Source organism: Anopheles merus, chromosome 3R (genome assembly GCF_017562075.2).
Source record: "Anopheles merus strain MAF chromosome 3R, AmerM5.1, whole genome shotgun sequence".
Classification (NCBI taxonomy): Eukaryota; Metazoa; Arthropoda; class Insecta; order Diptera; family Culicidae; genus Anopheles; species Anopheles merus.
In genome coordinates this window covers 27,568,649-27,590,848 of record NC_054084.1, presented here as the reverse complement: position 1 = coordinate 27,590,848, position 22,200 = coordinate 27,568,649, and the positions used below count along the sequence as shown (strand labels likewise).

The 22,200-nt window shown below is 44.7% G+C and overlaps 1 protein-coding gene across 7 annotated transcripts in view; it reads left to right on the top strand.

Annotated features, from left to right (window-relative positions):
* The window catches only part of LOC121595166, a 59,265-nt gene that overhangs the window by 5,954 nt on the left and 31,111 nt on the right, over nucleotides 1-22,200 (top strand). For 6 of the 7 annotated variants that reach the window (XM_041918850.1, XM_041918846.1, XM_041918847.1 and 3 more), the window contains one exon: nucleotides 16,191-16,512. In XM_041918850.1, the coding sequence (XP_041774784.1) occupies nucleotides 16,311-16,512 (202 nt within the window). In that variant the 5' untranslated portion in view covers nucleotides 16,191-16,310. Of the gene's footprint in view, nucleotides 1-5,917; nucleotides 6,197-16,190; nucleotides 16,513-22,200 lie in introns of those variants that run through there. The other variant, XM_041918852.1, reaches the window with a different exon arrangement.

Below are 22,200 nucleotides of genomic sequence, written 5' to 3'. Positions count from 1 at the left end.
CTTTCCAGAACAGATGTTTGCACAGATTGAGCGATACTCGGGCACGTTTGCTTCCCGGGCGTATCGAACAGATTTTATTGATTATTTGCACCCGCTTGGAACGATTTCTCGTTAGTTAAAAGAAAAAAATAATTTGGATTTTTTTCATGCCGCCATTGAATGGTTCAAAGAAGCGTGAAAAAGAAACGCCCACAAAAAAACCTGCTTCCGCTCTCATCTCGATTAGCGTGACCCGGCCCGGGACCTTTTCCTCGCGCTTATCAGACCCTACCAATCGCAAATCGAGCAGCTCTAATCAAAATGAGTATGCTTGGGCCTACCACAATGCCCATGTTTTGTCTTTCTTTATGAAAATAATAGTGTTTTGTTACCCGGGAGAATATTGTTTTCGGATCGGCAGAGAAAAGAAAACGAAGGTCCTGTTTTGATAATGAACGACATTAAATTGATTACGGCTTTTCGGAGATTTTGATCGGACCGTGCGGTAAAGGCAAAGCAAATGGAAAATCGAACACTAATACTCCACGGAGCCTAAATAAAGAGCCCGGTAAACAGTCACCGAATCCCATTTTATACGTGATTTACATCATGGCAAGCAATCATTGCGAAATAATGCGTACATTGTTTTACGTCAACGGCAGCTTCTAGAGCCAGCCAGGGCAGCCAACCCCAATCCGTCTGTTCGCTCCTTTGCTTGGCAGATGTTTTGTGATTCGCAGAAACCGAACCATCTAAGCAAACGTCTCGGCAACGGGAGACAAGTGCGCCTACTACGCACCGGCGGATACAACAACACATTTATCAGAAATGGAGCACAACACACGCTTTGGCTCCCTCTTCAAACAACTTCCGCTACGCTCAGCCAGCGTCCGAAGTGTTGCGACACAATTGAACTGATTTGTGTTGCCGTTAGATGTTGGTTGCGTTATGGCGAAGGAAACTGCGTTGTCGTGGCATGTAATAAAACAAAACTCGCAAAAACGCGCTCCTTGCAACGGGGGATCGTCCTTTCACGGACGAAGCTTTCGGTCGTGAACACTTTAAAAATAAATAATGCGTGCTTTATTTATGTTCCACACTTTTTGGCGGTTCGATTACGAAGAAAAGCGCGCGCGCGCGCTCGCTCTGGCTAGGGTCACTATTGACAAACGATCCCGGGCAGCCCCGGGACGCACGCTTCCGCCCGCTAGAGAACTTGGTCCGCTGTAAACAACCCGAAAGCCCCATAAGTCAACATTGGGCGAACTTTGGCCGAGCCGAGGTCGAGGGACACTGGTTGGAAGGATGAGCGAAGCTGGCGGCAAATAAACAAAAAAAAGTGCTATCCAAACCTCGGGCCGCTGCTTGGCGACGGTCGAGGCGCGTAAATGTGTTGAAGCGTAAGCGATAAAATACACGCAAACCGAAGCAAACACACACAAGACGCGCTCTAGAAAGGATGCGTATCTCTTCACACTGCTTGGCGTCCCCGGTGGTAATTTGAGGGCGATGATACACACCACACAACGCCCCACGGGCCTCTTTTTTGCTCGGGCAGCATTCCTGGGCGTTTGGGCGGGACGTCGAAAAGCAATTTTCTCCTTGGCTTGCTTTTTGCCGCACACACAGCCGGGAAACTCGGCGCGCGAAAGGCTCTAGAGAATCTGCATATGATGTGGTGTGTGTGAGTGTCTGTCTGTGTGCGTAAATTCCCACGACGCAACAGCACAAGCATGCCACCCGGTGCCTGTAGGGGGTGATTCCTCCACCAGATCAAACACCAAACCTATCTTCTTTAAGGTAAAGGACCTTCCGGTGGGAATGAGGCACACTGGGGAATTTAGTGAATGCGATGTGGCCATAAATACATTTACGGAAAGGCACAGTATCTATTTGTTGATGTTGTTTTAATTATATCTCAGCATCTACTGTACCTATTTTGGTATTCGAAGCGTTCTCTAAATTGATGTAAATTATTCAAAATGAATTCACAACTCAGAAGGTTTCTTGATCTTCATTTCAAGTGTTTGAAAATTGGTAATTAAGTTGAGGAGAGATACGTTTGCATTAAAAAAATGAACTTTTTTCAGCTGGACGTAGAAAGACAAAACTAAGAGAGATTATTTCTTTCCATGAAAATCCTTTGAATGGAAATTATTTAAACTTTCTTGCTAAAATAAATCTACGACTATGCGAGCGGACGACATCTTTTGAAGATGTACCTCGATTCTGAACAGTTCCTCTTCAGTTTTCGCGACAAAATTGTTGGCGTAAATGTTTTGCTTCATATTGGTTCCAGCAAATTTGGATGGTGGACCGGTTCCCGCACTAAGGATTCGATATGCGTCCGTGTTATATCGAAGTTAAGCCGGTCTTCCTTTTCAACTTCCTTTAGAACCTCAAATCGCTCAGGGTCGTCGGTCATTCGGTACCGGACCTTCTTTAGGTGATCTGATTGCTGTCTAATAGTGTCAAGATGTTGTAGACACCGAAACAGGCTTACACGACGTCCACAAACTCCACCCACAGAATCCGTTTTAGACGCTACGCGATGCAATGTTTGGATGCGCTCACGCTTCTAAACAAAGTTGCTTCAATTTTTTTGGCCATCACGGTTAGAGTTCAACTGATAGAGGGTGTCAAATTTTGTCCAGGAACTCATAGGATACTAAGCTTGATAATGTGGAAGAATGTTTGTAAAAAGACGTTAAGGTGAACCCATGAAAAATCAACAAATTCTGTCCATTTTTGTTCGAATGCAAACGCTATTAACTGTTATTCATTTTGAAATAGTTTATCTTATCTGTTGCAATAATTAGGCCTTAAAGTGGGATGTATTATAAGAATTTAGTGTTTTTAAAAACATAATTTATCTTCTAATACTGCTCTCTGGAAGTTCCTACTGTTTGCCCTTGTTATCCGCTTCGGCACTGCTGTCGGGACGGCACTTTCTACTGGCTCTTTCTCGTGCCTCATAAAATATACGATAACAGGCAGTGCTTTTTCCCACTATTATGTTTCTCCCCAAATGGCTCAATATCGTGCTCTTTACCTAAACAAGATACACCTACGTTTAGCGTGTTTTTTTTTTGTGGCGCACCGAATTTCGTTCACTGTTTTTAGGGCTAGATACTTAACGAAAGCCCCTGCACACACAAAACGAACCAAATCCCACTCGAGGGACTGGTGTGTGGTGCAGACCAGATATGGATATTTCGGGCAGAAACACACACTCGTCGCACTGTACGTTGGTGTGTCTGTGTGTGTGCGTGTGTGTGTGTGTGTTGGTTATATTTATCTTTGGTTGCCGCTGGCACAGTCCTGCCATCTTTTGCCGGTTACAACATGCGTAAAGTGAAGAAATGCTTGTTTATTATCGAAGCAACATAGCTAACAGCCGGCAATCTGCCGGTTTCTGGAGTAAATCTTCCCCCGTCCGATGGCATCAACTGTGCGATGCTAAGCACAGCGACATTTCCTTGGTGTGTGTGTGTGTTTTCCTGGTGATGCCCATCCACCGACGACGCGCTCGACGCACAACAGCACGACGCGCTTTCCGATTCCTTTGGAGTATTATTTTTGGTATCATAATCCTCCCCGCCTCCCCAAGGTCCTTCACACCGCTTGCAAGCGAGTGACTGAGCAAAATCTGTGCACGCGTGTTTTTCCTATTTGCCCTCCTCCCCACGGCATACGCGGCGTCCCGGGACGTGGGAATCACATACAGTAAACGTTACCGTCTACCTCCCGCTCCTGATGGAGACGCCTTGTGTTTCACCCGTGGGCCGGCCTGTGTTTACAGCGGCACGTGTCGCGCAAGGATAATGCGTACCCGGTGCGGTTTGCGTTGTTTTGGTTACATTTGCTCTCGGTGCGTAAGTAGCGCTGAGCTGAGAATGGGTAAGGTCCAATGACTCATTACACTAAAACACAGTTGCTGGATGGTGATTGGACTTTACCCTTTTTAGCGTTGGGGTGCTTGCGTGTTGTAGTTAATGGGGTTTGGGACTTGTGAGGGGAACTAGTGGCAAGGCTGTTTTGGAGGGAAAAGAAAACAAATTGGATTAGTAAGAGTATGGCATTAAATCAGGCATTAAATCACGTGTTTAAGAACATTTACGGGAAACAGTATTTTACAGAAAATTAACTTAGTTCTTCAATTGTACACTGAATAACACAACTAACTTACTGACTTAACAATAACAAAAAGTTAATAATAAATAAACCAATCATCAAATTGATTATTTCCATGTTACAATGACACACTCATCTAGTAAAACAATTCATAGAAAATTGATTGTAATAAGCAAACATTGTTCTAAATGTTGAAAGATCCCTTTTTTGCAAAAGTGTAAATAATACCAACAAAGTATACATAAATGATTAAAAGATTAATATTTAACGCAGAGACAAATAACAAACACCATAATAACACCTTTTTATGTGACGTTTATTCGCCGCGAAAGATAAACAATTCCTTTCCAAAGGTGTGACGTATAAAAGAAATTTCTGCACTTAATCCACCACTGGAAACGTTTTTTTTTCCCGCGATAACACAACGCAACATTGTTGCGCTTAATCTCGGTGGCAAACCGGTTCGGTATTGATGCGGTGGTGCGTTGCAGTGCGTCACAGGGACTGTGGCCTATCAGCCGGGGCTGTTTGGTAGTTATTTGTAAGAAGCCACTTACGCATTCGAAAGGTCCGGTCCAACCCAGCCTGTAGATTATTTGCTTCGAGCGCGTTCCCCGAGTGGCAGCGCGTAAACTTATCAGCGACCAGATTAAAGTCTTCCCCCCCTCTCTTTCGCCTGGGAAACGTAACCTGCAATAAGGGCGAAAAGTATGTTTTGCGCTATAAAAAAACTCTCTCCTTAGGTTTACACAAATCGATTAAAAAAACAGCCACTTCATTGCCAAGCCTTCATGCGTTCAAAATAAGGTTTGCTTTCGGATCTTTCTTCCCCACTTCCGGCGGGGTCATGTTAATCCAGTCACAATACCGCCCTGCCGGCAGTGCGTGTGAACGTTTGTTTGGCTAATACCCGTTGAATGCGGCAGTGCGGTGACGTACCGGTGATGGCGTGCGGTCAACTTTGATTCGCATGATGTTGTTCATCCGGCCCCCTATTCATCGTGACCCCCAACCTCTCCCCCCCCATCACTCAACTCTCACCGAACGCAGCACACTCCGCGGCGGAAGCTTGATGAGTGGTGCGTATTTATTTACAAACCCGCTTCTCCCCCCCCCCCCACACACACACACACACACACACACACACACAACAACAACAACAAGCAACAGGAAATGTGTGATGAAAATAGCAAATCATAAGACGCGTTAACAGTTAGTCACGCGTAGCGAAAAAAAGGGAAGCATACTTTTGATAAGTGTATAACATTGTAGCATGTTTGGTTTGGCAGCAAAGCTTGACGAAGAAAAGAAAAAAAAAACATATTTATTTACATCCATGCTAACAACGAAGCGGTACTACAACTGCACGAGGGGAATGGTTTTGTTTAGGTTTTTGTTTGTATAATATCAGTACTATTTATAATGTTTGTTTCTTTATCACAGTTTTCCTGTGCATTAGGTTTTTATTTAACTTTATTTTTGACGTATCAAAAGTATGCATTACAGTGGAATCTCTCTAAGATGAATCTTCAAAGGTTCGTTAGCTTAGACAGATATCCATGTAGGGGACAACTAGGTAAAAGTGTTGCTATGAAGAAACCAACAGATACTTTGACCAATATTTTTTGTGAACTGTCATTCAAAACTTCATCATGGAGAATTTAAGGTGCCAAATCGGCCTAGAGAGACATTAATCTTGACGAAACATAAAATGCATGGCAAATGTCCATCTTCAAGAACAATTCATCTTGAAAAGATGATTCTTAAAGAGATTCCACTGTATACATCTTACCACTTTTCTGTATTGTTTTTATTTGACGTTTAAAGTATTGTTGGCTTTGTTTATTATGTGAATCTAACCAATTTTCGCTATGCTCTTGTCTACGGCCTCGTCCAACTTGCTGTCTGCCTTTACAGCCCTTTGCAACCTCCTGTTTCTGCTGACGCATCGCCTCGCTATCATGGGCATGTTTTGCTTTGGCGCTTTCCGATGCCGCCTCCAGTTCTGATGCTTAATCTTTAAAGCCGTGTTTGGCGAATGAAGACGAACTCGTGAAAAGGAAACCCTTCATCACCGTCAAAGGTACGGTTCGCGCGTATAATAGGGCCGGGTTGGTGTTCTGCCGTGTACAACCTGCGTACAACAAGCGAACGGAGAACAAGCTTGATGAAGACGCTGCAAAAAGAAGAAGAACAGCAACAACCACGCTAAGAATATTGATTCGCTTATCAAGGTCATTAGTGTTATTCACATTCTCGTCGTCAGCTCTCTCACTCACTCTCTATTTCTGTGGGCTTCATGTGAAGGCTTATGCTAGGCCATCGTGCTGTTATGCTGTCGTAGCTCATTCGTTCTTTCGCGTGGGTTTTTTTTGCTGCTGCTGTTGTTCTTTTGTTTTGCTTGTGCGAGCTTTGGCATTTTTGGAGAAGTCAATGACAGTGCTTTCGTTGTTTTTTTCTCTTTCTCTCTCTCTCTCTCTGTCTCTCTGTCTCTCTCTCTCTCTTTCTTATGTGCCGTTTGTCGTTGAGTGACAAGACTTTCGGCAGCATCCATCCCGAGAAAGCTAATCTGCAGCGTTTGTGTGTGGTACCGGCACGGCACAAACACGCGGAAAGCGTACAAAAATGGCAAACGAAAAACATTCCGGTTGTTGTGATAACCGAGCACCACAGCACCGTTACTACATGTCTCACATGTTAACATACCGCAGCTTTTGCCGAATTTTGGAATGAGCGTTTCGAGCGTCATCAACGAGAGTGCATCAACGAATGGAGGGAACTCGGTTGCTACTTGTTGGCGTTTATTTTTAAATCGCAGTGGCTTCATACTAAAGACACACACACACACACATAGAGGAGAGTTACACTAAAACATTGAAGGATCAAAAAGCGGTGCAAACGTCGACATCGATCGCACACATCGGACAAGTGTGAGTGGTTTTGTTGTACGCCATGATTCGGTACGTTACGGTGTTCCTATCGCCAAAAGGGGGCCCTTGATTTGGGCCCAAAAGATGGTTGTAAAAAGCGGAAGAAGAACGAAAGAAACGTGCAACATTAAAGAAATAAATAAGCACACAAATTCCCAGACCCAACAAAAACAACAACAACAACACTATCACCCGTTCACACACACAGAGAGACAAAGTACGAGCGCGCGAGCGTGAGGAATAAAATGAAGGGCGCATAAATTTGGGACCGCGCTTGGGGTTCCCAAAAATTTGGGGCAATTTTATATTAAAATGAGACGTTGTGAGGGGACTAATGTGAGGAGGGAAGGGTGTGCCGTGTATGTCAATGATGCCCGCACGGCGCGCGCGAGAGAGAGAGACGACTTTATCGGCGGGTGGCGGTATTCGCGTTTTGGTAATTGAGTCGCGAAGTCGTCGCGCGGTGGTTCGGGGCCAATATTACGCGCCACGATAATACTGATTGTGGATGGGTGTATGAAATGTATGAAAAGAAAGCACTTGCTTATACATGTGTGCGTGTGTGTGTGAGAGCTGATTAGGAAAGCGGCGAAGCAGCCAGATTACACACATTCCACGTACGTCGTAGATGTGATGTGGTGGTGGAGGCTTCTGTGAGATTCTGTCGTCCTCGTGTGTTGTCGCTCTCGTTACGCCGTTACACTACACTCCCAAAGTCGGTAAAGTATGCGAATGGGATAGGAATAATATTACTCTCTGTCTGCTCTTGCGATGGTACGCTTCGAGCCGCGGTTTGTGACGCGGAAGCGAACGGGCTGAATTGAAATTATGCAGATGAAACAGCAACGGGCTTTACCGGCAACAGACGGTGCGTGCGTGCGTGCGTTCGTGTGTTGCGCAAGAACTCATGCGTATTCGCCGCGAGTGCCAAATAAAGACGGACGCGCGAGAGTTCGTTAAAAAGCTCCCAATTATCAATTGTGGTTTGCAAAGTGCCCGAAAGGGTGATGGTGGCAAGGGAGCTAAAGAGTCAAATTTATTCTTAATCAGCATCCCTTCACCACCGGCAGTTTCGCTTCACTCGATACTCATTATCCATGATGAAGTTCGATGAAGTCGTCCGGGCAATTGGCGATGCAGTGGTTTTCAGCCCGGTTTGGGGTGGTTTTGTATCTGATTTTTGTTCATTATTTTTTTACAAATTAAGTTTTTGCTTTTACTCAGTATAATTTCATTATCACTAGACCGAAAGCTACAAAAACAAATTAGTTACTTTCTAAACTCTTTTTAATAATTTTATTATTGTTTTTTATGACAACTTTAGCAACGTGTTTAAGTGCAGCAAAATGACGCTTAAATAGTCTCTCCTAATTTATTTGAAAGATAAAAACGTTGTTTTGTGCATCAATCACAATATTGATAATGTCGTTTGTGTATAGAAAAATCCAAAATGCAGTATGAGTTGTTGAGCAGCTACAAAGTGGTGAACGGAGTGCTAATAAACGGCCCTGCTTTGCCACCCCTTACAACACTGCGTAGGTGTGACGGTTGCACAATCACACCTTATAACTTCCCATCGTAACGGAAAATAAGCGAGTCGTGGAGTGTCAAATATGACAGCTCGTAAAAACAAAAACAACGGCTCATGAATTGCCTTTTTGCAATAAAATTTAACATCACGCGCTTCAAATTAAAACACCATAAAACATGGACGCTGAAAACCACTGCACTGGGCACGGCAGCACGGGAGGAAACAGAAAACAAAATAACGCAAAGGGAGTGGGAAGAAAAAACTGTCACACATTCTTGAGCTGATCAAGCGCAGTGCATTAAATTATGCCATTAAATGGAGAATTAAAAACAAACCCAGAGAAAGAAGGAAAAAGAAAAAATGGCACAGGAAGCATCAAGCTTTTCCAACACTTCACGCGGCGCTGCTGCTGATTGGAAATTTAATGTGCCTTTCCTATCCGTTTATCATCATTTTCCGTGAGTGCAGTTGCTGCCAGGAAGGAGGGGAAAAGATCGTCTTTTTTAATGCTTTGTTTTCATCACCCTCTCGCTCGCACTCTCGTTAATTTTTATTTTATTTGCCCAGTAAACTAGCCGCTTTATTAATAACACGTAATGCGGGAGGAGGACACGATAATGCTGTTTAAAGCACCGTCATAAGCGTTTGTGGCTTGCATATACACGTTTCGGTTGTTTTTTTTTTTTGCTTCGTTGCACAAAAAAGATGCTTTTTTGTTGTTGCTATTCTTGCCTTTTCCTTTTTTTGTTTTGCTTCAGTTTGCAAAAGAAGAAACCGGTTCATAGCGAACGCTCGTACGCGCTCGCCGTGAGTGTGTTTATACTGGCCCGCACTAGACTGTCGTTTTCTTTCAGCGGAGTGCAGTGGGCAGGGCTAGAAGGCGACCGCGGGGAAGGTTAAATAATTCATTTTAAAGGTTGCTCATGAATGCACTTCTATAAAATAATAGCCCTTTCCTGTCGTGTGCCTCAGTGCGGGCTCCCGCAGAAACATTCGCCTGCCGTTGTGCTGTTGTATCTCACGGGCTGTACGATGACCCAAGAAAGTTTTGCGTCGCCAGCGCTTTGGGGACGTTGTTTTTCGCTTGCCTCTAGTAGAAACAAACACGAAGGAAAAAGGCAGAGGGTGGAGGTTAATCAGTCAATGTCGGTGAACAACTTTGCTAACCTCCGAAGCGATCATCGAACTGGCCCCTGTTCGAACGGGCACCCGAAATGCGGATTAGCGGCAGCCTGAAACTCTCTGGCTGGTTGGTGTCGAATTTAACCACTAAAATCATCCCCCAGAAAGAGGTGCAGAAGATGATGTGGTAGAGTTCACTTCTTGCTTTGCTGCGTAGATACACCGCTTCTGGCCTTCTCCCAACGGCCTCAATAGCACCGCCAAACTATTCGATCTGTGTACGATCTCTGCCATGGTAGTTGCTATTTAAATTTTATTGCACCTTACGCACGCAATGCTGCGTCAGAGTTTTATTGCACTTATCCGGGAGAGGGCACGGTTTATTATCTTGCGTAATAAAATGAAACGAATCACTATGATCTACCACCCGGTTACGAGCAGCATGTATGATTGGGATCGAAACTGTACAATTGGGTATAAAAAAATAACAAAAATCCAAACGTTGAATCGTTCCCGATGTGATGTTCAAGGTGACTCAAAAACAGTGTTGGACAAACCAACAAGCAATTTGAGTTGAAGGTGTATCAAAACTTTAGATTTATCTCAATTATATAGACCGTTATAGACTTGAAGGAGGAGCAGGACTGTGGGAAAGACGTCAACTCACACAACTTAACAACATGCTCGTTGTGGGTTCAACGCTAGAAGAGACTGAGCCTGTAGTAAGGACTGTGACGATCCATCTCTGCGTGGTTACTGAAAACAAAGTTTGGAAAGCCTGTATAGGCCGGCATGTCCGCGTAGGACGTTATGCTAAATAGACGAAGAAGTATTAAGAACTGAACTTCTGCACTTCTCAACTTCTGAACTTATAAACTTCTGAACTTCTGAGTCAAATCCCAAAGTCTCATTCTTTAACACCTAGGTATGCTCATTATCATACCGAGCAATACAATTAGGCTAGCAGATAAGACAGACTTCTTCGGCTTCAACATTTTTAAACGTTTCTATTAAAACTGATGAATAGGATCATCTGTCAATCAAAACATAACATCATGGGAACATGTATGTCAACCGGAATATACTATATTGCTATTCATTGGGATCGGTTTGAAGAATCGTTGTCCACGAGAATTTCTTAGAGCATTGACACGTATCGGAAGTTGCAGAGTCATCATTTATTCTTACTATGTATGTGCCTTTTAGTATCACAGAGTCACAGTAAAATATGTCTTCTGCATCTGTGTATCGATAAACAAACCTCCAAGGGGCACTGACAGTGCAATGACAATAGCGCCCAAGGAGCACACAACCATTAATTTAATAAACCGTTTCCCAAAAATCGAACCCTATTCTCGATCGACGCAGCAAACACGTCACCTTAATTGACCTTTGCTAGAACAGTGTTCGCTTGTGCGAACCACCATAATGATGGTTATTTCAGTTTGATTAGAATTTATTCGACGATAGCACACTAGGTGAGGGTGTTTTGTGTGTGTTTTGGTTACTCCCATGGAGAAGACTGCTGGTGAAGAAATACTTGCTCCATTTATTTGCAAAATACATGCTTGAGGCTGTACGAACGTCCGCCGCCCGCTTAATTATTGGTCAAAGGTACACGTGGCCACGGTGCTTTGCTTTCATTGCACGCGGAAGGTTACTGACAGCCCGAATTCAATGAACCCCCCAATGGCTTGACAAAACCTTATTGAAGAGTCGATATTGGCGGTGGCGGGTTTCTTGCTTTCATGCGGCGTACGTGCGTACGTTTATGGCCGCTGATTGAGTTAGCGGGGTCAGAATGTCAATCGGCGGCGGTGGTCTTCGCAATCGAACGTCCTGGCCAATCCGGTTGGTTCGTTCCGATTCGGTGCTCCCATTCATTTCCCGCGGGTGCCCGGGCACATTTTGCAAAGCTGCTGCTCTGCTCTTGCTTTTGCCTATTCTTTCACCGCATAAGAGTTCGGTTAGGTCAAGGTTGCAGTTGGAGTTAATTGAAGCTATTTGTTTGTGGTAGCGGAAGGTATGCGGGCAATGCTGCTGAATTCACACCGCATATTTGAGCAAAAAATAATAAATACGGTGTAAAAAATAATAAATACGCAGGAATTTATCTTATCATGTGAGAGGGTGAGATTTCAAGGGACAGAGAACAAAACAAAAACAAAATGATAACCACCCCATATTGCATGCCAAACCAATCAGCAACACAATACGCGTCATCCGACATTCAACACGGGCAATTGTTCAACTGCGCGCTGTAAACAATGTATCGTCCCTTGATGAGCTAATTTTATTTTCTTTCTAAATCGATCACGCTGTTGACGGTTCGGTCATCCTGGTACGGGTTTGCCCTTTAAGGTGTCAGCCGGAGACGGAATGGGTCAAGCTTTCCATTCGATCACAACAACACACTATGTTTACGCTGGTTTTGAAGTTCCCGGGCGATTTTCCGGGAATTGATTAAAATCAACCAACACCACACACGACGGGGGTGTTTAGAAAGCAACCCTTTTCGAAACAACACTTGGGCAGCCCCGGCCGGCGGTTCAAAGGTAGATGATTATCATGCGTGTTTGATTTAATTGGTTTTGTTGCTGTTATTGTGTGTGCCGTTCAATAACGTGCCCAAGAAACGTTCATGTTTTTCAAATCATACAAGCCTGTGAAAAACAAAACACACACTCACACAAACGAACAAAAACGTTCCAAGCTTTGAGCGTTTTCTTGTAGGTCCTTTTTGTCGGACTGCCCGCTTAACATCGCAGGATTTGAAATAATTCCCCTCCAAAAAAAGGAAAGCAACAATAAAACCCGTCCCTTCAGCTTTCGGCCGAATATTGTTTATTAATGCACACAAAAACGCGTCCTGGGAGAAAACCCGGCCCGCCTGCTCGTGACTGGAAATCGTAAAATTCTATTCACCGTATTCGACGTGCGCTCCCACGTGTCCTTGCGTGCTCACCTGTGCGTAAGAATGAGGCGGGCACGCGGTGGGCGCCCAGTAGGGTCTAAAAATAAGGCCTTATCGTTCCATTTTCAGGTCGGCAGACACACAGAGAGCAACAAAATGTGGTGCGTATCGTAAAACACTGCCACTTCCGGGGGGATGTCGAGATGGCGCCATTTTTTCACGTATCATTTAGCCTCGTGCTCGAAGCTCGAACCAACGAAGCATAAGGTTTCCTTAAAACAAAAACAAAAAAGCTTCGGAAGAGAAATATTACATCCAAACGTCATATATCAGAGGGTTTTGGAAGGATTTATAAGTGTTTTGTTGTTTGTCGTTTTTTTATTCTTCTTGTTCGTGTCCCAGAGGGTTTATTCTTTATTATTTTGCTTGCTGATTTGCTTGATAAAGTTAATTCGTGTTTGACAAGCCTCCTAAACCTACCCGCATCGTGTAGTGTGATCGATTCTCTTAAAGGTTGTTTCTCATTTTAATATTGTGTGTGTGTGTGTGTGTGTGTGTGTGTGTGTGTGTGTGTGTGTGTGTGTGTGTGTGTGTGTGTGTGTGTGTGTGGTTGTGTGGGAAGGGTACCAAAAGGGCAAAGACCATGCAAGCCACCGAGTGGTGGTCCCCCAACATTTGCAATTCCAATGCCGGTTAGCTTTAATTGATAGTTTCCCTTGGGCTCTCTTGATTTAATTTTTACCCTCAGTTCGCTGTCCTCCCCGGTGCGGAGGAGGGCCATTGAGTTAAGCAACCTCAATTGACATTCATTAATCATTTGCTAATTATCTCGTTCGCGGGAGAGCCGGCACATTAGCACATGGTGAGATTTTGGGCAACACAAACTCGGTCGGTCAGCCGGGTGAAAAGGACAGTGCGTTGTGTACTTTGTAATTTATCTATTTTAAGTTCTTTTTTTAATGATTGTGTTCGTACCGTTGAACAGTAAAATAGATAAAAGAGCTCGTCACGTTTTGTGTTGCTTAAATGATTAAAGACAACTTAGTTTCTGCACAGGTAAGTAGGTAAAACATAAAAAGGCTTTCCACGTTTGATTTTTTTTTTGAACAAATTGTTTACTTTTAAACGACAATGAAAAGCAAAAGTTCGACGTGCTATCGTCATCAGCTGCCAAAGCTTATTATCTTCCTTTCCCAAAACTGACAGATATGACAGTCAAGAAAGCGACAAAAATAGCGTTCTTCTTTTCTGTTAATTTGATGGGACATTTCTCTGTTCATTGCCTGCTTGTGAGGAAAACGTGCCTGCGACCCTGCGCCTTGTGCGTATCCTATACGCACATTATCGCATGAATGCGCGCGGTTCGTCATTCGACACACGCAGCACGAACAGCGACGAACTAGAACAAACCAAAAGAACAATAACAAACAATAACAAACACAATAACAATCGCATTTCAAATGAAGAGAAAATCCTAGACGATTTGATTCGGTTGGTTAATTAAATGTGAACCTTTTTGGCGCGGCATATCTTACCGAAAACCGATGGAACCCCTTTAGAGGGGGGAGGCAATGGAGGTCTGGCAAGACGAAACACATTTCACTCCTCTTAATTAGAAAGCCTTTTTGAGAGCGAGCGGGGTTAGACGGATGCTATTTACTAGCGAAGGGCCAGCGGGCGCGTTTGAATGAAAGCGTCCACTTGACTGTTTTTACGCTTGCTACGCTTGCTTCGCTTCGTGCGAAAGTGTAAACGAAATCCGACCCCGATGGCGCAGGGTACGATCAACGTGGCGTCTCCATCGGAGCACGTGTTTCGCTGTTGCGCGCTGTACGCAGTGTAACGATTGTACCTGGCGGTCGCTACCATTCTGGAGAGATGGTTGAGGAGCAGATTTTTGTTTCGTCGTCGTTCTTTCACTCCACCTACATAAACAACACGGTATCATGTAGCGATGGGGAGGCGTGTGAACTAACCAACCGGTGCGGCACCAGCATGTTCTCGTTTGACATGTTCTCACCACACCGCAAAAAAGTGACGCAGGAAAAGGAGTGATACACCACACACACAAGAGCACACACACACACACACATACTGCTCCAATCTTGCCGGGTTCGGTTTGGGGTTTCACTTTGTACCGCCGGCTCTAATCATTGTCAATCCACCCACTGCATTAGCACGTGATACGCCTTGTGGCTGTGTATGAGTGTGCGTGTTTGTGAGATCGTATTTTCCTTCCATTCAACGACGATTCGAGTTGAATATCCTCCTCCAATGTGTGGTTGAAATAGGAAGCGCGTGGTGGAATGTGCGTGGCAAGGAATAGTCCTTGATGCGATGTACCCCGTACACAGACAACTCGTAACCCGACCAGCCACAAATAGATCACCCGGGCGAGGGCTTCGTGCTACTATAGAGAATAAGCAGTTGCGGTCCCCGTTTGCAATCTTGTGGTTCTTTTCTTCGCTGTTGAAAGAAGCCGGCGCAACAGCAGCAGCCAACTGCTGGGCCTGGTGGTGTGTAATGTCGACATGCCAATTAAATTTTCCAACGCGTAGACGCGTAGGTTGCGAAAGCGACACGTCCATACACATTACGGCCAGCAGCACAACGTGATGCACGGAGCGTAGGATTTGACGGTGCTTATGCGATCGGTTTAGAAGGCGTACATAAATTATCATTCCCATCGCTAATTAGATACCTTTTACGGTGGGAGATGCTCTCTCTTTAAACGTCGTCTGCTTTGCTGTTTAATCTAACGTGGCAGCCAGCAGGAAGTAGCAGCAGCAACAAAAGTGCTCATGCTAAGTGGTGGAACTTTTCTTTTTTTGCTATCGCTTTGAAAGTCAACGCTAATGCTTCTTCCGGTGTATCGATTGGTGGGTGTGTGTGTGTGTGGTTGGTTACAGGGGAAAAATTCACTCGAAAACGCAGCGTGTAGCGTACAATCCGGCGCGCAAAATAGATCGATCGATAGCGTGTGCTGGAAAGCACTCGAGAAAACCACTCCGATAAAGGACAATCTTATCATCCTCAAGGGAGTGTGTGTGTGTGTGTGTGTGTGTGTGTGTGTGTGTTTCATTTTTTGTTCCTTTCTGCTCAATTGAAACGATTTTTTGTTTAGCTAAATCAACAGAGGGAAGAAAGGTGGAACGTTTTATTTAGCATATATTCAAATTTGCAGTGACATGGAATTAGGAATGCTGTTAGGTGGTATTGCTTGATACCAACATTTAGTAATGATCGTCTATTGAGGACAAATTGCTTTGGTGAATATTCTTATTTTGCTGATTCTATTATGAATGTAACCGTTTTTTAATAAATGGAAATTGTTATTTGGTTATTATACTTGGAATCTTTTTAATAGATGTAAAAAAAGAACCTTTTCATCAACCTATTTCACTTGATGAAAGATTCCTTCTTATTCCGATAATAGTGCTCTCTGATATAATATTTTGTGGAACATTTGTTAAAGAAATTAATCTAAAAAATATCTCTTTCAAAATCAATGTTTTTAATGAAATTATAGTTTTTTATGACGAAATAATTTTCTAATCCATTTTTTTTCTTCTCTTTGCAGAACTACTCCTTAGAACGAAACTCTAAGTGAATGAAATTGTGAACCATACTGCCAACAGTGTAATAAAAAGAACACCTAAAATAGCAATAATTTAAAAGCTACTTCCACACATCGACCGATATGAAAGCTCTCTTAAAGCATCTGAAAATATTCCCACCAAAGATGACGCTGGGCATGCGTCCGGGAGTGCGCTTCCGGCTCTTCATACTGCTGCTGCTGTACGCCAGCACGATCGGCACGGTCGGTGCCTTCAAGCAGCCACTGTCGAAGCTCCGCTACCTCGAACACTTCCAGTACGAATGCTTTCCACCGGAGGCAAAAGGTACGTACTATAGGTGTGTAAATAACTCAATGTCCTCAAATGAGCGCCGCTCCTTCCAGCCATACACGCACGCGGAGTCGCAATTTTTGAAAACCCTTTTGTGTTGATCTTTTTATCCTCTACCCTCGCTCTTTTGCTTAAAACATCTAAATGTCAATTTCGAGTTCGATTTGAAAACAAAAAACCTTTGAAATAAATTCCACCAAAAACGTGTTTCTCTCGCACTTTTCCACTCTTTCTTCATTGCTTTTGTTTTGGTTTCCTTCGGCTCTGGGTGGAAGAGGTTGAGGAAGATTCCAACGGAGCGTTGTGCTGGTAGCACTCAGCAAACGGGCGGGATTAATTTATTGCACAGTGTTTTTTTTGCGTGTGTTTGTGGCGGTTGAGTTTTGCGAGTGCGGAAGAATTTGTGTGGCATCGGAAGGGATGGGCCTTCCAAAGCATATTTATGCAAAAAGAAACCCCCCCCCCCCCCGAAATGTCGTTGACATCGTTTGCATAATTCATTTGCTTCAACCCTCAAAAATCACCTGTTCCACTTCCACAACACTACCACACAAACACACACATAAACACACGGATAGATAGGGGTGGATATCCTGCCACACCTCACTCCACGTCCCAACGGTTCCTCTCTTAACGATGAATTATTTTGTAATCGAACCGTCGCCTTTTCTGTGTGGGTGATAGATGAAACAGATGTGTATGCGTGTGTCTGTATTGAAGAACGAAACGATTTTGATGATGGTATTGGTGGTGTAGTGACTACGTTAAAATGTAATTTCTATATTTCCCCTCTAATTTTTCAAGGCTGCGTACGTCGGAAGGTCTATTTACGAAAATAGGTCTCTCACATGTACCACCACCATCACCTGGCTCCTTCCCAATCCCCTCGTACCGGGTTGATATGGGCCCATCCTAACAATCGATTGGAATTTCCATTTGTATGCATATAAATTAGGGGTTTGCCGCTGCCGCCATCGCCGCTGGTGCCGCACAACTTCCACATTCGCCACATCCATTTTTGGGATCAAATCCAGAGCTAAATGATGATGATCATCTAAAGAATGTAAAGTGGGAAGATGAGGAGAATAGAAGCGTGAGGTGTGGGAATGGATCAAATTTGGTCGGTTTATTGAAACCGTTCTACTGCTGCTGCTGCTGCTACTGCTGCGTGGTATGAGTGTCATGGGAAACCTATTCGCGTGTTCGTTGCTAATGATACGGCGCAGAATTTATATAGGCATTCAACAACAAGACAGCAAATCAAGAAAAAATAAATGCCTAGCTCTATGCCTATAGCAAAAGAAGCAGTCCAAAGAATTGCCATTTTTGAGGTTAATTAGTTGGGATTGCAGTGCCTAAACCTGGTATGGACTGTGTTGCTAAACAGGGTGCTAAAGAGGCCCAACGGCAAATTAATTCCCGTCCTGCGGAAGCATTATGATTTAGTTCATTAAATTTCACCGTATCCACTTTACTTTCATATTTTCCAAACGAGCACGAGCGGTAGCTTTGATTTATGCCCGCAACGACCAAACTTTACAACTCCCTCAGGCTGTTCGATCAAACTTTTGCTCTGACCCGGGCTTTTACGCTATACCTTTCTTCTAGTTAATCAACAACTTATTGGAGTTTGCAATATTCCTGCCAAACAAGCACGGATACGCACGAACACACATACTTTCAAATCTGTTGAGTCCAAAAGTATGTTGTAAAAATTTCGAGTTCTAACAGCACGCTTGACCACGTAAAGCAAGACCCGCTGCTGCTGATGTTGAGGTAAAAGTAATCGCCAATAGGGATTAATGTTTAGAGGCCTCTTCATCGCGCGGGTGCGTAAAAGTCAACGACGGACAAGACGCCGATGGATCGATATTTGCTGTCGCTGTTTCGTTCCTTCCATTTCGTACCACCATCCAGATTTTACAGCTCGTTCCGTTCGGTTGCCTATTCTGAAATCTTTGCCCTACGCGATTCGTGCCTAAAGCGCTTTCCCTCCCATCTATGTGGTTAGATTTTACTTCCCGTATTTCCATCAATCTTTCACCACGAGAGAGAAAAAATGGAGGAAAAAACCAAAGAACCAAAAGTAATAAATTTGAAATTTATCCCACTGCCGCTGACGGATGAAACCATTTTTCTGCGCTTCCGTCAATCCGTCAATAATTATGCGCTCGGGTGATTCGGAACGTAATATTTGCGCATTTTCTCTTCCTCCGATTGAAGGGGAACGCTCTCCACGACTTCTCCTCCTGCGGTTTTGAGTCTTGGAAAGAGGAAAATGAAAAGCTTCCACTTTGCGTGGGATAGGAAATTATGATGTTTTATTTTTAACAAGAAATGTACAGGCAAATTCACAAACCGTGCGCGCAACAGATGGTTTTGATGCGGCAAAATTCCAACACTGGAAGAAGCGCGGTTGGCAGACAGCTCTCTGCATTGACATTGACATTCCTTTCGCCGAGAAGGGCAGAGCGATAACTTTCCAAGGAATTGTACGATGCGACGACCTAATGACAACAATGTTTAACGCTCTTGCTATCAGGCTTCTGCTGTTAGTTTCGACGTTGCGTACCAGATCATGTTTCGTTCGATGGGCGGAGAGTTGTGTGAAATTATGAAGCCGCCTCTTCTCCGTACGCAAATGACCCTGACCGCACGTGCCAAAAGCCTTCTGGCTCGAACACTATCTCCTCCCCGCCCGGTGCACGCAATGTGCAGTGGCGGAAATAGTTGCGCACATTGGCGTCATTGGAGTTTGCAACGCACGACGACGTGTGGTTTCTGCCACGAGGGACGTCAACTTGTGACCGTTAGACCATCCGCTTCCGGATTGCAGGTCTGGCAACGCGCTGAGATGTGCGTCTGTTTAGATTCCCGGAATCTAACTCTGTGCTTTTCAAATAAGATAATGGCAATACAAACAAAGTCATCTAGTGAGACTTCAAAGCAGGAAGCGTTGTTGCAACAAGGGAAAACTGTTGTGGATGTAGTTGAATGTGTGTTTTTTTTATTACTAATCATCTTTCTGCATTAACCGAGCAACAACAATAATAAATAATAAACGATCGATCGTTAGTTCAATTACGGTCACTTTTGCAGCTCGCACTGTCATCACCAGCGACACGTACCAACTTCGCCATGCCACCGTGCCACTTTTATTGCACACACCACCGTCTCCACTCTGTTTGGCGAAATGATGATTTATGGACGGCGAAGGAATGTAATAGTGGCCCATTTCGCGTGCTCCGTGACGCCGTTCACACCACGTAGTGCCACACACGGTAGACCGCTGTGAGAAAGTCACGCACTACCATACACTACTACCGTGCTGTCCGCTTCGATTGATCTCTCTCTCGCTCTTTATTTGAAGCGCAATTTGAACGGTGTCCGCAAGTTATCCGCAAGAGAGGCGTCCTCCAAGAAGCGCTGTGGGTATTTTTCTGGGTGATGTACACATTTTTCCGGCTTAATATTACTCTATTCCTTTTCTGTGACTCAGCAAAATTGGATCGTCCTAACCGTCCGTCCCTGCAAAAGCGTCCCTGCTGCTGCCGACACGTGAGCGTAAAGCGTTGCATGGTTACGATATGTTTGCCGTCGGCATCTTCTTTTCTTCCCGCCCCCCCTGGGGCAACTCCGAAAGCTCACTCGCCGTCTCGGTGGCTGTGTTTGACACGGCTGCCAATAAACATGCGCGCATCACCACTGATTATGTGGTGAGAAGCATTTTCGGCAATGTTTTGTCCGCTGTTGCTTCCTCCGCTGGCGCCCAAAGAGGAGAGGAAACAGTTTGACACGGCGCACCGACTCAACCGGTCATCAATCAACAATTACCGACCCGCGGCGGTACTGCGTGCGCGCTCGCTGAAGTGTCTGACAGATGACACGAGAGTTTTGACACTCCGGCGACTTGACTTTGGGTGTCACGGTGGGGGGAAGGTGCCGTGTTCACGATCTCTCAGGTCTTTTTTGGAGCGGTGAGAGGAGGAACGGAGGAGGCATGTTCGCCACCGCAGAACGATCCAATCGGTGTGAAAAATGACTGTTTTATGAGCCCGCGGCCCGTTATCATTCCATCTGCGGCCGGTCTGTATGTTGTCGGTATCTAGAAAGAGGCTGGGTAAGTGAAAGAGTGACAGTGGTGGCGTTCCCTTGCCCAATCGTAGCCATCGTAGTTCCAGCGGGCCCGAATTGAGAGTGTGTAAATTTAACTGCCGTACGACAGAGCGCGCTGCACCCACCTCGAACGGCGTTTCCGTTTTGCCTCTAGACACCGAACGGTGATTTTTCACTCCACGCTCTACACTAATATGTTTTGACAGCTTCATCGTCTAATTTGTTCGGTGTTGTGTGTGTGTGTTTTACAACACTTTCCTATCGGCGGGTTCGAACGAGCGAGTGGCCACGACCCTCGGTTTGCTTAGAAAAAGTTATGTTCGGTAGTCGAATGTTTTCCGTTGCTGGAAACGCTGATCGGAATGATTCATGCCTTTTGGTTCAATTTTACGATTGGTGGTTCGGGAATCGGTGGATAGAAAACCTCTCCAAACCTATCATAATCAAAGGCAAAAAATAAACCGCTTTCGGGAAGTGGTTGTTTAAAAATAGCAAATTAAATAAAACGTAGCGGCCCCATGAGGAGATTCCGCCGCATTCCGATCGTGATATGGCGCATTCGTCCCTTCTGGACCAATTCATCATTCGGACGTTTACGAGGGGAAATAAAACCCCCCGCGCGCGTATATCGCAACTCGGAATCGCAAGCGGGACACAAAAGCTTGCGCCAAAGGCTTTTTTTGCACAAGACACGTGCGTTTAGTGATGACGAACGAATGTGATCTTTAAAAATGAAGGATACCATCACTACCGCGTATTTCCTGCTTGGGGATTTCCCGCACGCAATTTAAGCTTTCTAGCGTTTGTTTGGTGCCGGGGCTGTTTGGCTGTTCGTTAATGAAAGCTTTACGAAAATGAGCGGTGAGAGCTACTCGGTGCCACTCCCGAACGTCGCTGCCCCGCGCTACGCTAGTAGCTTTATCTTCATCTCGAGATCTTCGCCATCGCGTTTGGCTCTGTAAGTCGGAGCGCGCCCGGTACTTTATCGTTTGGTGTGTTGTGTTTAATTTGTGTTCTGCTTTTTACAACCCCCCCCCCCCCCCAAAGGGGAGGGGAAGGGAGGTTTGATGGTTGGCAAGTATCCAGCAGCACAATCAAGCACTGATTGTTGCGATGGCGATGATTTATCGGCCGGGTGGTGCGTTTCAGCCCGGAGAAGCGACTAAATGCTTTAGTAGTAGATGGCTGCAATTGCTGATTGCTGTTAATCTAATTAGAAATGGTTTTGCTCAGGTTTCCCACAGTTTGTCGGGAGGAGAGGAGATGTTGGTTGGGGATGAGGTAGTTTCGTTGGGGCAGCGTGATTGGCGTGAACCGGTGCGAGAGTATAAAACACGGCCGTGGGGTTTTCCCGCTTACAGCAAGTCACATACAGGGTGTTGTGTTTTCTTTCCTCTACTTCTGAAGTTTTAAATGCCGTTCAATTATGCTTGAAATTTGAATTGCAAACACTGAAAGTTAAAGGCATTGATTGATTTAGGCATCATTCTGTTCTGCTTATCAAGGTATGCATTTATTAATTTCATTCATATCCTGATAAAAGCGAACTGATCAGGAATAATTATA